General features: G+C 44.8%; 1 protein-coding gene across 1 annotated transcript in view; it reads right to left on the bottom strand.

Moving 5' to 3' along the window:
• Window positions 1-247: 247 nt before the first annotated feature.
• CLSTN2 (calsyntenin 2) overlaps window positions 248-16,651 on the bottom strand; it is a 648,539-nt gene continuing 632,135 nt past the window's right edge. The window contains exons 11-17 of the mRNA XM_017523717.1: window positions 10,997-11,145; window positions 9,727-9,944; window positions 6,305-6,475; window positions 5,655-5,800; window positions 5,410-5,533; window positions 4,465-4,649; window positions 248-2,759 (exon numbers count right to left, since the gene is read on the bottom strand). Coding sequence (XP_017379206.1) covers window positions 2,559-2,759; window positions 4,465-4,649; window positions 5,410-5,533; window positions 5,655-5,800; window positions 6,305-6,475; window positions 9,727-9,944; window positions 10,997-11,145 — 1,194 coding nt within the window. The 3' untranslated portion in view covers window positions 248-2,558. The remainder of the gene's footprint in view (window positions 2,760-4,464; window positions 4,650-5,409; window positions 5,534-5,654; window positions 5,801-6,304; window positions 6,476-9,726; window positions 9,945-10,996; window positions 11,146-16,651) is intronic.

Genomic DNA, 16,651 nt, shown 5'->3' with positions numbered 1-16,651 from the left:
AAAAAAAAAAAAATCAAAACATACAAAGATTTCCCCTAACAGCACTCTCAACTAGGAATAAGGCAGACACCCGGAGGGCATGAGGAACACTTTCCCTACCCACCCAGACTGAAAAGACCAAGCAAAGTTCTCACAAACACTAGACTTAAATATTTAAAATCAAAATAGAATTCCAAAGAAATTGGTTTTGAACATATGAAGTGTTCTTTTTGCTGCCACGATTTTGGGGAATTCAGCGGCTCCTAAATGCCCAAATAAAGAATTTTTTTTTTTTTTAAGTGGGACTGTGAAAACTAATCAGTCCTACAGCATTTCCCCTTGCGGATGTGCAGACACAGTCTAATAGAAAAGGGCTATTTGGTTGGGAGAATTCATAGGAGAAATGTCTATTTCCATCCAATGACTATAAAACCCCAACTTCTTTCAGTGTTTTTCCCTAAGAAGGGAAAAATAAGAGCACTGGTTAAGTTTGTTACCATGTCTTTGTTCTCCTGTGACTTCTCCTCTCCCTTTCTCTTTGTCTTCATTTGTCTCTTGTGTAGTTTGTAGGTCTGCTTCTTTCCCCTCTGCAAATATAAAGCCCTCTGTTGGGGAGGAGCTTATCCTATTGAGCTTTTCTTTTTCTCACAGCTGTTGGTAGAATGCTTAGCACATAGTAGGTATGCAGCAGTGTCTACTAGGTGCATACCTATAAGTAGAATCCTGGACCAGGAGTGGAAGTTGGGGAGTCTGGTCTTGTCTACACTTTAAAATGACTCTGAGCAAAACATTGAATCACCAAGCGTCGGTTTACTCATCACAAAAATGCGTCTAACAACAGATGTCTCAGTTACTTCACAGGATTGTGAGGTCCAAAGGAAGGAACAGATGCAAAAAACATTTTAGGAGATGGGAAAAGCTGCACCAGGTCGTTCTCATGAATCAGAAAGTTGAAAACACCTGCCATGGGTCCTCACTGGGTGGAGGTCAGACTAGAGGTCATTGGCAGTAGTTTCCTTCTTCAGCTGTTTTGATGACACAAGGAAGAGGCTGAGATTCTGAACTTGTTTTTTAACATGAATGCCACTTAACTTGGGACCAGCTCTGTGCCTGTGCCAAACCAATTGGTATGAGCTTGGGGAGGGGTGAGAGAATGGGGACAGATCATACACACCGATGACAAAGAGGAACCTGAGACATTTGAAACAAACATGTTCTCAGAGCTTCGTGGAAATTCTATCACGGCCCTAATTCTTGCCTGCTATTCTCTTGGCCACAAAAGATCACGGACCAGTTACTATAGAAACAATTCTCTTCATAGGGTGTGCATGTTAGGATGGAGATGAAAAAGATTTCCTTATCAAAAAAAGAAAGAAATTAGGTTTTCAGATACATTTGCTCTCTATCCAAAGTGTTCCTCTGTTTATGAGTAGAAGAAGCAGCTGCTTGATTGCAAATATGCTTCTAATTCCTTGCAATTAAATTTCAAACTTTCGTCTTAGACTTAGTGGAGCTTGTGCGTTTCAAATACATCCAGAGAGCGTGTATTTTCTCAAGTGGGAAAATAGTGTAAAACAGAAGATAAGGGACAATGAGGCTGAGTGGTGAGAACCTTGCCAACTTCAGGGTCCCCTCTGTCCTGGGGGAGCCCAGCCACCCCCACCCCACCCACCAGGAAGCCTACCTGTGATCTCATCAGCATTTCCTTCTGTTTTGTGGCTCTAGGGTTGTGGTAATTGTCACCTGGAGCAGTGCCTGTGTGGAATGCCTCCCAGGCCCTGTGGTTCTGTGTGGTGAGTGTCCCTGGCAGGGCAGCTGCATGGTTGCGGCAAGTGCCCAGGCAGCCAGGCTCAGATAGCTCTCGTGGGGGATCAGGCCCTCCTTGTGGCCAAGGACCTATTCTTGGTTTAGGACTTTTCCTATAAGCTTATGTGGCCTCAGAAAGAAGCAAAGGGAAAGGTTCTCCAAGCCAAGGAGCAAGCGAGAGAGAGAGAGAGAGAGAGAGAGAGAGAGAGAGAGAGAGAGAGAGAGAGTGTGTGTGTGTGTACTTTCCCCTGTAAACTTAGTTCTGCCTCTACAAGAACTTTCCTTTAAACTGCTAAGCACTAAGACCTTAGGTGTGTGAAGTTCAACCACCCTCCCTGTATAAAGCAACCTGGAGTAAGCATAGGAGGACCTGCTGGTCTGTGTGGAGGAGACGCACAGTGAGTTGGAACCCCAGGGCCTTGGGGACTCTGAGCCTGGGAAGATGAGCGACACAAGGGTGGACCTCTTTCCCGCAGAAAAAAGCAAAGGCAGACTCTGCAGACAGGTAGACAGGATGCTGGGGAGCTCAGGGCAGCAGTGGGGTCTAAGGGAGAAAGTCTACCCTGAAGTCCCCACTGATGGCCATGCTGGGCTTCTTGGAACTTCCCTATGGGACACAGGGAGTGCCCAAGGCTTAAAGGGTGGGCTCCAGGAAGATGGAGAAGGCCTTCCCAGACATGTCACAGACATCAGAGGTGAGGTATGATAGACAAGGGCATACACTGGGTCAGGGTTTACAAAAGGGACACGTGGGCCAGGCAGACCCCTCGACACTAGTAGGGGAGGGTAGAGTCATCCCACTCCAGCTGGGCTTGCCTGGCTCCACTCTGCCCATGTCTGCCTCTGCCTGTCCCTTCCTCCTCCTCTTCCTCTTCGCTGTCATCAGAGCCACTGCTGGAGCTCATGTCTTCCTCTGCTTCTTCTTCCTCTTCTCCCTCAGTCTCGTCTTCCCCGTGCCCTGGTCCTGCATGTTTCTGGACATCAAGGAGAGAAATGAAATGCTCATCAGGGGCTGAGCAAAGGCCACTTTGGAGCTTATGTTTCTCCATCGATTAAGGAAACATTTAGGGCCCCTTGGAATTTCTTCTCTTAGTGCTAAATTCCTCAGCCTGCAGACAGACTTCCCAGAAGGGAAGTCTGGTAAAAAGGAAGCTAGAAGATTCAAGGCAAAAGCCTGAAATAGCAGCAAATTCCAAGGCATGAACTCAAGGTAGACTATTGTGTATAAATGATAGGCTGGACATTTAAGCCAATCCTATCCATCATTTACTGAACGTTTCAGGCATTTCAGGAGCCTATTTAAATGGAGTTGTCCAAGCCTTAAGTGTTTGCTTCTCAATTTGCTTCTCAGTGAGAGAAAAGAGAGCTTCTGTCTCTTTTCAACTGTGCATGCACTGTCCCTGGGAGCAGAAGGTCTTCTAAGCAAAGACTCAGGTATGCGTCCCCTCAAAAATGTTCCTTCGGAAAGGACAAATGTCTTGGTCATCACTTTCCATGCTTGCTGCTCACCCTCTGACTTATGTCCTCAGGCTGTATCCCTCTTCCCAGTCCAATTCCCCCCACCCCCATCCAACTTTTGGATGATTCCAGCAAAATTTTATTTCTGAACATTGCCGTCCTGAAGGCTTTTCCTACTCAAGCTCATTGACTTTTGACATCACAAGGTTGGCCTTGTTAGGCACAGTCTTGCCTTGTCCTCAGACTTCTCCAGATAGAGTGGTCTTGTTTTCCACACTCAAAGCTCAACTCTTTGAAGATGGAGATGCTGGAGTCTCTATGGCACTGTACCTACAGTACATGCTTGGAGAAACTGAGCCACATTAGCACACTGGCTTTGAAATTGGAGTGTGAGGCCAACTGAGGTGGAAACTGGGGACCAGGCTAGGGTGATCATCTTCCCCTGCCTTTTCTAAGTGTGTGTCTACCATCACCCAGGACCCATGGGGAAAGGGCGTGATGTAGAGGACTTCCCTTGACACTCATGGATAAATTCTGGGTGCTGTTGGCTAACTGGAAAGATAGGGACTTGAGAATCAAACCTTGAATTTGACTATTGGCTGTGTTAATTTGACTATGTTACTTCTTCTTTCTTAGTTGGTTTCCACCTTGGCAAATGAAGATGATGACTTCTGTTTTATAGGTTGTCAGAAGATTAAATGAGGTGGTATAACTAGAGCATCCTATACAGTATCTGGCATAATGGGGGCACAATAAATGGCAGGCATTGCTGCTATATTTTTGTTTTAATCTGTTCTGAGCCTTTGAGTGAACTCTTTAGGCAGTATGGAGCAAAGCCATCTAATTTGCACTGTTAGTTAATCAAAGCTTCAATACTGAGTCCCTTGGTGTTAGTCAGCTCTTAGCTAAATACTATGGGGGAAGCAAGGCATAGCTACCTCATGGTGTTTGCTTGCTTTAACAAAAATTTCTGGTTCTGTTTGTGGGGTAAAAGCAATTAATACATGGTAAATCAGAGAATGTAGTTGGTGGGAAGGTATGGTCTGTTCAGGTTGAAAGGGCTAGAGGAGTTCAGAGAAAGGGAGAATCAGTGGAGCTGGACTAGATGGGGCAGGGCTTCCAGAAGGAGGGGACATGGACCGGCTTTAAGCATAGGAAGGGTTGAGCTGGGTAGAGAGAGAAGCACCCCACCCGGAACTCCCAGCCCTGTGTGAGGATCACCTCCATGGGGTTGACTGTGATAGTCAGCGCAGAATCATCCCAATCCATCTCAGACTCCTTGGCAGCCTCAGTCTCCTGGATGAAGTGCTGGTGGGCAATCCGGACCCGGTACACACCCATGGCCACGACAAACACAAGCATGCACACGGAGATGATGATGACCACCGTGGCAATACTTGGAACCACTGGAACAAGGAAGGAACTCGCATGACATGTTGAACAAAGTCCTAGCTCAGTCTTGTGATGGAGCATGAATGAAACATCCATGCATAGGATAAAGTCTGCCCTACCACTTCCCAGCTGTGGAACTCCAGAGCAGCACCTTACCCTGTCTGGGCTTCACTTTCATCACCTCTATGATGGACATACAAATCCTATTTTATGGGTAATTGCTAGGTGTAAATTAAATAATCTATGTGTTTCCACATAGGTGCAGTATAGGTGCTCATTAAATGCAAATTATCTTTTATTCCTGGCTTTACCCTTCAACTTATAAAGAAACTTCCACAGAGCCAGGCACTGTAGAGTTTAGTAGAAACAGATACAAGTGCCCACCAGATGGTAACACAATATGGCAAGTGCTCAAACAGAAATTTGGGCAGGGGACTTTGTAATATGGTACATACGCGTGTGTGAGTGTGTGTAAAGGGCTTATGGAAAGCTTCATGCAGGAAATGATTTTTTGAGTTGGGCCTCAAATTTTGTCCCAGCCCTTTGTACCAACGACCTCCACTATTGTGTGTTGTGTAACTTTTTGTTTACTTATTGACTGGCTAGTAGGAGTGTGAGTGCCTCAGAGGGAGGACACATTTTCTCCATTGCTGGGCTCCCTCCCTCAGTTCTGGGCACCTATGGTTGCTACAGCATAACTGCCTATTTAGTGAATAGTCTTGAGTCACAATGACTACCTCATGTCCTGAGGGTCCCTCCTGTTGGGAACCCTACCTGAACTGCGCTGGATGCTACTCCGTGACTCAGGATGATGGACAGACTGGAGGAAGGGAGGCTGCACAATCAGGTGGTTGACATGCTCCTTATCTGAGACTCTGTCTTCATGGAGGACGCTGACCTGGGAAGAGTGGGAGAGGTGCTATTGACCAGCAGTAGCAGGTGGGTCAGTTACAGCAGCTCTGAATGAATAAGGGACTGGGTGAGCCTTGGCTTCCCTAACAATGGCAAGACCCACTCACCTCCAAGTTGAACTCATTGCTAGTATAGCGCCCATTGAGTTCCGAGCACTTGATTCGGAAATGCCGGGCCTCCAGGGAAGCCGGAAGCCAGTTGCGGTAGCGGATGTGATGCAGCACCTGCTCATAGCGGCTCATGGAGCCTACACCTGTGCCAACAGACCACATGTGTCATCAGAAGGCAGAAGAGGAGGAGGAAGAGAAGAAGGAGACAGGGTGGGGCTTGTGGTACAAGACCTTGTGGGGCTTGTAAATTTGTTGAGGCTAAGAGCTCGAGCTATTATGGGCAGACAATGTGCAGAAGTTCTAAGGAGCCAAAATTACACCGATGCATAGGCTTTCCATACAGACTGCTTCAATCTGCTAGAAGTTTCTGTGACATTTGCTGAGATCAAACATTGTAAGAAAACGCATCCATCTAACTTCTACTGAAGAATTCCCCAGGAGTGGGAATGTGGGACCAGTCCCCAAGACGCTGGAGTAACTCGCCAAAGGAGGGTCTAGAAATCCACACTTGAGGCCAAGGATTTCCAGCTGATGGTCCCTGGGGGTTCACAGTGCTCCTTCACAGGTTCAGTCTCACCCATGTCTCCCTGGACAAGGACATTCTAGGAGGACACACTTGGGGCAGAGGGGGCTGAGTGTGGCCTTACCGTAGATGGAGTAGCCTGCAGTAGAATTAGTGGCGTCCAGGTGTCGTTGGTGGAGCTCACTGTGGTTGAGCTCCAAGCACTCTTGCCTTGGGTCCAAGTCCCCTCCGATGACCAAAATGTCACAGAAATCTAAGTTATGAAGCATTTCCTCTAAGACTTCTGATTTGGGCACTGTAGGAAGACAGACATGGGAAATGCAGGCATGAAGAACAGCTCAGAAAACAGCCCTTGCTAATCATCTTCCTCCTCTGTTATTGCTCCCCAGGTTAAGGCTGGGTCAGGAGCAGGGTCTGTGTGATCCCAAATACTACGTCCACTGCTCAGATGTCCAGGCAGCCCTGAGGTTGCGTAGCATGAATTAGTGGGAAGAGCATGAATACTGTAGCCAGAAGATGTGATTTGAATACCAGCTCTGTCACTGAGGAGCTCATAGTGTTAGAGGAACTACCTACCACTGAGTTTCTTCATCTGTTAGGAAGGCAAGGTCTTGAGATAATTGACGACAGTGTCTAAAGCACACTGTAGGTGCTCAATAAGCAACAGCCCTCATTTGGGGAGAGAAAAGTGGCCTTCCACCATGTTCTCATAGCTTTCTCGCTGTGGCTATAGTGAGTCTGTCCCCCGACCACCTGAGGTTCTGAAGGACAGAAGCACTGTCTTTTTATGATTGAATCCTTAGTGGCTAACCCAGGAACGAGCATGGAGTAGTCACTACTACACCTTGCTCAAACAGAGCTGAATCATTAATTAATCAATTAAGTCAATGTGACATAACCAATAATCAATACTTGTTAAATTAATTAATTAAGGTGCTCCCAGGGGAGCACATTAGCAAGTTGGTCAGTCAAGTTGTCCTTGCCTGATTGTATGACTCTGAATTTCCCAAAGAAATGTCCGAGTGTTTGAATGCTGGGCAGAGTTTGGCAGTCCCACATTAAAATTCCATCTGAAGAAGGTGTTTGGTATTTATGAAGCGTGTGCTATGTGCCAGGCACTCTGCAAATATAATCCTAATAGACACTAAAGGGGCACTATTATCCCCATCTTACTGATGATAGGCTAGTTGTCTTCAAGTGGTTTTGATCTTGCACTTTTATTGCAAAATTTGTGAAGGGAGATAATTTAAATATGTATGCTTATTTACAAAGTGTACTAAATATACTTTGTTATAAAACATTTATTAAAATAGAAATTTAAGAAAGGATTCACTGAAGATGGATTATTTTAAATAATTATCTTTTAAGTTTTTGAATACCAAAATATTTTTGTTCTCACTAGATATATATTATTATAAATAATTTCTTTATCTTAATTTTGAAATGCTTGTCAATCACAATGGTTTTGTGTATAGTCAGCAAAATCTAAAAGCACAATAACATACACTTAAGAGAAGGTCTATAATTAGCAATACTGTATGTGCATCTCTATTTCAGATGGCCTTCTCACAGTTTCTGGGTTTTTTGCTGGCTTCTTGTCAGATCTGGTCATACTGTCCTTGTTCCTACCTCCCACTGTGGCTGCCTGAGAGCTCTGTGAGGTAGGAAATGTGTCACAGAGTGTGTCATGGCTGCCATTTTCTCATGGTTCTCTCTCGTTGTGGGTATTACCTTCCATCTGCAGTTTCCTTGATTCCCACTGTGTGGAAGGGAATGTGCTTTGTCCAGGGACCCAGAGGCAAATCGGCCATGATTGAGCCCTCAGGGTCTCCTGGTCTGGTTTAATAAACAGGAAATCACCACCAAGGGCTAAAAAATGTATGCTGAGGGAAGCACCAGCAGTTGGGAGTGTCATAATGGTGGTGGTGGGAGCCACCTTGGGGAGGTGCTGAAGGCAGAGATGTTTGCCAGGAATCAAAAGATAGAGAAAGAAAGGGACTTTCCATCCAGTCAGCAGAGCAAAGGTGTGAACTAACACAGAGTTGACAGAGGTGTGTGTCTGGTGTGTGCACGTGTGCCCATGTTGGGGGAATCTCCTCTCTTTGGTATTGAGAGCATAAAGAGCATCTCAGTGGGGGCAGCAGTTGATGTTGGAGCCAGTGGCAATGGTGGCAAATGCCATTATCCTCCTTGTCTAAGATACCCTTAATAATGACCATTCCAACAACAATAGGAGTAAAAATTTAAGGGCACTAATAATAGCTCTTGGACACTTGGCTATGTGCCTGCCTGTACCTCTCATAAACAGAAAGTGAAACGTGGACCCAGATAATTGCTCTTCCCTACATTTCCTGTATGCTGGTGTCAGACGTAGCAAATCCAGACACACTTGGTCATGACTTGCAACCACTGAGGTCAGAGATTCTTATTTATTTCCATCTGATTTTTGCCACAAATGAGAAGAGGGGAAGAGGAATGATCACACAACCTAGTGCACGTTGGCCTGTTACTAGGAAACTGTTCTGCCTGGACAGGTGGTAAAATATCATCTATTTTTTATGAGCTAAGAAGGGCTGTCTCTTGAGTACCCTGGTCACTAGGGACCCAGGGTGGTTTAAGGCAATGGGTAATTAGGATTATTATAGCAGCGGCTCTTTGCGGACTGAGGACCACAGGCACCAGCACATCATTAGCAGTGGCTTTTGGAAGGGGGAGGGGAGAGTTGAAAATATTCTCTTGGAAGAGGCAGCAGAGGACAGTTCTCAAATTTATATTTCCCCTGTAGACTTGGATCCCTCGGAGTAACAAAGGTTTTCTTCCCTCCCTCCCTTGCTCATTTCCTGGTTTCCCTCCTTCCCTTCCCCCCCTCCTGCAGCATATACTATAGCTTTCAGTAACTAAGTGTTTCTCTTCGGTAGATCATTCACATTACTCCTCTTCCGCTGAAAAACCTTCCCAATCATGAAGTTGTCGCAAATAACAACTTAAAAGTTTCCTGAGAACTTAGAGTAATGTTGCTGAATGAGACCTAACTTTTATGGTGTATATATTAAGATGCAGCTATATTTTTTCTTTATGTATCTTCAGCTTTTCTTCTGATTATCAGAATAATACATACCCACTATAGAACATTTCTGCAATTGCAGAAAGGGAAGGGAAGCAGAAACAAATGCTTCTCAGAGAATAACCGTTAGCACAGGGTATGTGTCCTTCTTGGCATTTTTCCGTGTTTTTTGTTTTTTTCTTAAATGGTTGACATCATTCTATGTGTAGGTACTATGTAACTTTGTGTCTTGCATTTTTTTACTTACCATTTAGCATAAATGCCTTCCCTCCAACCTCATATCCCTCATTGCTAAACCATCCATTCCCCTCTTATTCATTTGGTTTGTTTATAGCTTTGTCTGTTTTGCTGTATTACACTTCCATGTACACATTTATGCCATGTATACATTACATGAACAATGCTGTTGTTCTGAAGTATGAGTTCACGTGGCTATAAAAAATTAAGATCCATCCTCCCCACAACCTCAAAAGCACCCGTACCTGTGGTTTTCATGTCCCTGGGGGCCTCGATTTTGGCAAAGGTGCTCACAATCTTGAGATCAGGGAAGAGGGTCACTCCCCTGGCACTTTCAAACTGGGCAGCAGGTCTCCAGAAGTGGTCCGTGCCCCGGAGGGTGATCTGGGGCTCGATGGCCTGCAGGACCATCACATAGGCATCCACCTCGGGGATACTGATACATACATCTTCCCCAAAGCACCTGGGAAAACAGCCTTAGTTATGGCACTGATGAGCAAACAAACCATCTGTCATACAGCCAGGAACCAAGGGTTGCTACCTCCAGTTCGGGTGGGTAAAATGTGGGAGCTTTGGTGGCCGCCTCCTCCCAGTTTTCTCCTGCTTCTGCCAGGCCAGCCCCACAGCACCCCCTACCTTTCTTCAGTTTGCAGAAGCCTGGTCTCAGAGCAGGACACAGGCCAGTCTGTTCTCATCTTCACTCTGATGTGGTGCCGACCTGGAGGTACCTGTTCCCTACCCCTAAGCCTGTAGGGGTGGAGCACTCCTCCACTGTTCTACAACTACTGAATGTAACTACCATCTGTGGGCTTTATACTGGTGCCTGTCCCAGGAGCCAACAATGTGGCAGTCAGCAGACCCATCTTTCCCACCCTTGTTCCTCTCTTTCTGAGTCCTTTTCCTGACTGGGCGATGAATGACTGCACTTCCACCTTCTGGGAGTTTTCCTGGGATCCCCCTCCTAGCAGCCCTCTAAGGCAGCCGCTGTGGCTGAGAAGTGATTTGATAGGCCAGTGAGTGAGTTATCCAAAGGCTTCAGTGTCTTCGAATTTAACTCTGATCCCTGGAAATGAGAACCATGCCTCCTGTTCTTCTGGCATACCTACAGGATTTAGAAACTCTAACATAGCTGCGTTGGCTAACTTAATTCAATTTAATAAACATTTGTCAAGCACTTCCTGTGTACCAGGCACTGTGCCCTTAAATCAGAACACTTCAATCCTACACCCAGATCACTTCAAATTCCCAGCTCTCTGAGAATGTATAGAAAGCAGTACCTTCTAGGCATTACATAAGATATAGAATAAAATAGAGAAAGGCGAATTCAAGGAGGTAAAGCAACAGAACATCTTGCTTAAGAAGAAAACAAGAACACAGATCTACTGAGGCATCCCCATAAGAATAGCAGAAGTTGAGGGCAGCTGAAGAAAGACAAATCCTATTTTGCAAGGGAACATTCCCAAGGGACCAGCCCTGCTGCCTCAGTTGGCCCCAAGCTGACCAGCATCCACTCACTGGACTTTGGAGGAGACTTTGAGGCGCCGCACACCCGCCGTCGGGAACTGCCTGGAGTTGATGTAGGACACTTTCTGGAGAGCACGGTTAATGTTCCCAATGTCATCACCTTCCATCACCAGGATGGACTGTGAGGGGTTGAAGTGATACTGGAAGACAAAAGCGAGTATCATGGTAGAGAATGGTCAGTGACATACATGGTTTCACGGGAGCACTTCCTGTCTATACAGGGCAACAAAGGTCACAACAAACACCTCCAGAGCATCTGCCACTGATGCAGTTGTGTGCACAAATGATAGTGTTTAAACTCTCAAGCACTTCCTCCTACTCTCTGTTGGGCTTTGGAGCCTTCTTCTATGAGGTCTTTCCAGGGACTCTGCCTGGTCATATCGGCCTGAGCCATTGGATTGAATATTGAAAACCCGGCCATGGTGCTCTCACAGCCCAGCCCTTGGTGAACAGTGGCCCATGCTCTGTGGTAGCCAGTGGTCTGGACCACTCAGAACTTGGGTGCTGACCCCTTTTGCTGTCTTTGTCTTTGACCTTGAACTGCTCCCCAGATTCCTCTTGCACTCCTGACCCAGGCCTCATCTTCTTAGCTTCTAACCTTCAAGCTCATTTTTCAGTTACTGGCTTTCTTTCTCTCTCAGATCTAATTTTTTGTGTTGCTTTTCAAGTGCCAAACTTGAGCTGTCTAGCACTTGAGCTGTGCTCACCTGCTGCCTACACATCTGCCGGCAGCCCTGGGCTGGTTGTCCATCCATTCTATCCCGAGTCCCTGGTATCCCACACTTACCAAAGGCACACAGCGGCAATTCTCCCCACGGAGTCACTTGGGTACTCACGCTGGATATGGACTCTTGCCCTCTCCATATCCCCGCGGCAGTTACTTCTCTGAATGAGGCAGGGAAAACTGCCCTTGTACTGCCCTGAATTACTGACTTTGACATACTTCTGAGCAAGAATTATTAGGAAATGCTATCAACGAAATATCAGAAACATATCTGTGAATTCAGATTATGCATCAAATGCTTATGGCAGAGGAAAGGGAGACAACGGTCTTTTTTTTTTAAGTAGCTACCTAACTTAAAATTATTTACTCTTTTGAATAGATAATATATTCACGTTTCAAATGTACATGTGTGTCAGGTGAAAAGTATCCGTCTTATTTCTATCTCGCATCCACCCAGTTTCCACAGTCCCATCCCACAAGTCCCCACTGTTATGTTAGTGCCTTAGTGGCAAACTGCATTGTTGTTCACAATTCGTTGTTTCGCCTCCCATGGGAGACTTATACATGTCTGCCTTATTGTTAATAGGCTTGACTGTATGACTTATGGTACCCTTCCCTGCAGGATATATGTTTTTGCCCTGTTGCACTCAGCAGTGGTCATGTTACTTGCTTGGTCAACTAAATGTGGACTCACATATTATTTGGTTCACACCCTAAGGAAGATTTAATAACCAGTTCATGGTATGCTGCATCCGTTTCCCTCTGCCATGAAACTGGCAACATTCCTTTAGGGGCTGGTCCAGCAGCCTGCATCTCACAGTGAGGGAGGTATGGATCAGAGCTGCAGCCTGTCTATAATGGACATGAAGCATGAGCAATAAATAAAATTTTGCTCTATAAGCCACTGAGATATTAAATAATTTGTTACTGTAGCATAACTTAGCTTATCCTGACAGTTATACTCAAGCATTCTTATAAATATATAATCAGTGAATATAGATTTCCATTTTTCTTCTTATAACAAAAGTATCTCATTACATAATATATCATACTTTGTTTTAACTTGGCTCATATCTTGGAGATCTTTCTGTATCAGTACATGACAAGCTTCTTTATTCTTTTTTAGTAGGTGTATAGTATCCCATTGTAGGGATAAACCGTAATCTTTAAAACCAGATTACTAATATGGACATTTGGGAAAATAAAAGATTTCTAATCTTTTACTGACAATGTCAGAATGAATAATCTTGTGCAAGCACAACTGTAGGATCATCAACAAGTGAAATTGCTAGGTCAAAGAGTATATGCACTTTTAACTTTGATAAATGTGCCAACTTTTCCATTGCTAGGGATTATATCAACACATACTCCTTCCAACGTTGTAGGAGAATGCAGCTTTTCTCAATTCCTCAACAACACAGTATGCTATCGGATGTCAGGATTTTTGCCAATCTGATAAATGATAAATGCCATCTTAGTGTAGTTTTAATTTGTAGTTTTCTTAGCATGAGGAGCTGAGAATATATTTTCATAGGTTTAGGGAAAAATGTATATTAATATTTTCTGATCTGACTTAAATGTCTTTCTAAGGGTATTCTGTGTCTGGACTGAAACAGGAGGTGGATGTCTCATGAGCACTATTGGTGACACTAAACCAATAGTGTCCCTTACATGGTGTACCCTAGCCAACTGATAGCTCAATCTTTGTCACCTTGACCATCATGTGAGTGTTTCATTGTTACCTGCTCCATGAGGCCTCCCAGCTTCTCTCATTTTGATTCCCACTGGGCTTTGGTGCCTTCTTCCTGTAGCACTTACAAAATGGTAATATCACTATTATAGTACAATGACCAGTAGTTCATGAACACAGGGACTCTGCCTCTTATCCCTGCATCCCAGAACTTAGCCTTAGTGTTCTGAAAGCTGCTGTTAGATGAGTTAGTGAAGGGTCTCCAGCCTACGCTGCCATCTCCTGTCACTCCCCAAAGGGGCTTTTTTTCTCTCACTTGTCTTTTCAGTCAAGCTCTGTGGAAGTCATTATCAGTACTCACCAAACCCTGTTCTCCTTTCCTTCCTGGGCATTGTGGAGGCTACACTCCTCAGCCACCTTGTGCCACAGGTGGCCAGAGTCACATGAATACCTCTGACCATTGGGCAGGAAAGGAAGTGAGGTATGGCACTTCTGAGCTGAGGCAGTGAAACACCTGTAAGATGCTGCAGCGTCTTTTTCCCTCCACTTCAGTGGCTTGCAGCATTCTAGGCAGAAACCCCACTCCACCTTCCTGAGTATAAGAGAAAATGGAACTTGTAATGTTAAGCCTGTGAGGCTTGAGGTCTGGGGATCACATGCTACTGTAGCAGCTTAGCCTGTTTGGGAAAATGGCACTTCCCGGGCCTGATTCTCACTTCCTCAAGGCCATAAGGCATCTTTGAAAGATCATGGGCTTTGTGGATTCTAATATTCCAGTTCTAGTACAGGCTACAAGGTACAACTTTGGAGTACTTCCTTTCCCCCTTTAGACTTCATTTCCTTGTTTAAGTAATGGGGGAAATTAATATCTATCTGTGTGGGTCTTAAATGAGATAATATGTGTAACATTTCTAGCACTTACAAAATATTAAATATGCCATAGCTTGGATGATAATTCTTACTACTGTAATTATGCCAGCACTGAGTCTTTGTGTCCAACCTTCACTGCTCTGTGTCCTTGTGATTCAGTTCTCTTTTGTCCTTCCAAGTCCTGAGTAGTGGTGTCTTTCTGAGCCGTGACATCTGGCCACGAGCACCAATCTCTGGTGCTAGATCCTGGAGCGCCCAGGCATAAGCATGGGTGATGCCACAGTCAGCATCTGGGTCAGCATCTCTCTTGCCTAGAAGGCCTCAGCAGCTTAGGGTGCTTATACCTGGAACTGCCTCATGCTAGTGAGTCATGATTAGTGCTGAGGTATTTGCAAGTCATCAGTTTCAGATTTGAGAAGATTCAAGGTCATTGTTCTACAAACACCATCTATGTTTTAAAAGGTTTTTCTGCCCCTCCTCTCCAGCCTCATCCCCTGCACCATCTTCTATAGCGGAGTCTTGTGCTGTTGCTGTCTATCTACATCCTCCAGAAGATTGTGAGGACTTCAAGGGCAGGGCTACTGACTTTTCCTTAGCACCACTGCAGGGTCTAGCACATGAAAAGCATGAGGTAGCTAACAGGTCTGCAGTGGAGGCTGGTCTCTGAGCCTCACATGAGGGCTGCGTAGGAAAATCAAGTTCTTCTAGAGGGATGGAAAAGCAGTATCCTATGGCGATCAGCAGAGGTCACAATCCCTCTGCAGCCGCCTGGAGAGAGACTGGAGGAGACAGTGTGTTGGATCTCTGGTTAATACCCTGTTCTGTGCCACAGCACTAGGAAGCGTGTCACAAAGCGTGAAGGTGGGCACTGGCCTAGCCATCAACATAGTTCTTGCAGGGTCAATAAAACCTCCAGAGCAGGTTTTGAGTTTTTTGTTTTTCTAACTGTGGTATTTCCAGCTCTTTGAGTGCATGTCCAGTTAAACAGGAGACATGTTTATACTGGCATCTCTACCAAGGCAGGAGATGGTGGCATGCTAGGGTCCCCAGCAAAGGGTGATAGTGCTCACTCCCCTTTGGGTATCTGTGCTGTGGCCATAGCCTTTCTTTGAGCCAGGAAACTCCTAGATAGATAGCCTTTGCAGAATGGTGTTCTTATTAGAGACTTCTCTTAGAGGTTTAAGTGGCATCTCCAGCCCCCCAGCAGGCTGGACCACCAGTGAAATCACTACTCAAAGCCCTGGGCTGTTCCTTGACAGCAGGCTAGCTATGACTCAACAGGAATGCTGCTGTTCCCTCTGACACCGGCCTGCCCATGGTCCATATTAAATAAATAACACAGTCAAAATTTGGACTCTGATTTTTCTGACTTACAGATTCAGTTAAACCATTTCTCTGAGTGGGGTCAGATGAAGATTTGCCACTTTAGAAGTTCCTTTGTAACAAAAGGGAGCTGTGGTTTGTTGAGAGTCTACTAGGTTGTTAGGATATGTGTGTGTGTGTGTGTGTGTGTATTATATATATAGAATATATAATACACACTATATATATACATATATATATACACTAAAACATATATAATATATAAATATATATAAAGTATATGTAATTTAAATATATAATTAAATTGTTACAACATCACTACAACATAAATAATATTATGTTTATTTTATACATGAGAGATTTGGACCAAGGGATTAAAGTGTCTTGCCCAAGGCCACTCAGCTGATAAATAATCAGCATTGTGATTCGAACCTAGGAGTGTCTAGTTCTAAAGTTCTTGCTCTTTCCCGTTCTTCCATGTGATGGAGATGACAAATTGGCAAGGACTGTGCTATGAAAATCAGAACAGGGTATTACTCAGGAATGTGGTGATTCCACAGTATCTTGTATGGATGCAAGACAGCAGCCACTAGACCATTTTAGGACTCAGACATGCTGGAGAAATATTCATAAATATGCATGATTCAGAAGAAGACAAAGCAAGAAACAAGAGCTGATCCCTATGATCAGGTAGAGAATGTCCTTAATCACAAAAGGGCCTCACTTCTCTCCACTGGAGGCCAGTAACTGGCAAATAAAATAATAGTCACTATTCTGAAATGACATGAGGGGTAAAGAGAGGGAGGAAAGGAAGGAAATTTATTTTAATGATTTTTAAGAATGTCTTCTAACCTGAGTTGCTGGTATGGAGGAAAGAGCATTAACTTATTTTGGACAAATCCCTGAGCCCCAGTCCCCTTAGTTTTGAAATGGGGTCATAGTATTTAATTTGTTGTGAGGAGTGTGGATAATGAACATAAAATAGCCCCCAGTGGTGCTCCATAAATTGGGCATCTTATTAACTTCTCACACACCGCTC

The sequence above is a fragment of the Cebus imitator genome, unplaced genomic scaffold, assembly GCF_001604975.1.
Source record: "Cebus imitator isolate Cc_AM_T3 unplaced genomic scaffold, Cebus_imitator-1.0 Scaffold30, whole genome shotgun sequence".
Taxonomy (NCBI): domain Eukaryota; kingdom Metazoa; phylum Chordata; class Mammalia; order Primates; family Cebidae; genus Cebus; species Cebus imitator.
This window is presented reverse-complemented; position numbering and strand designations above follow the sequence as displayed.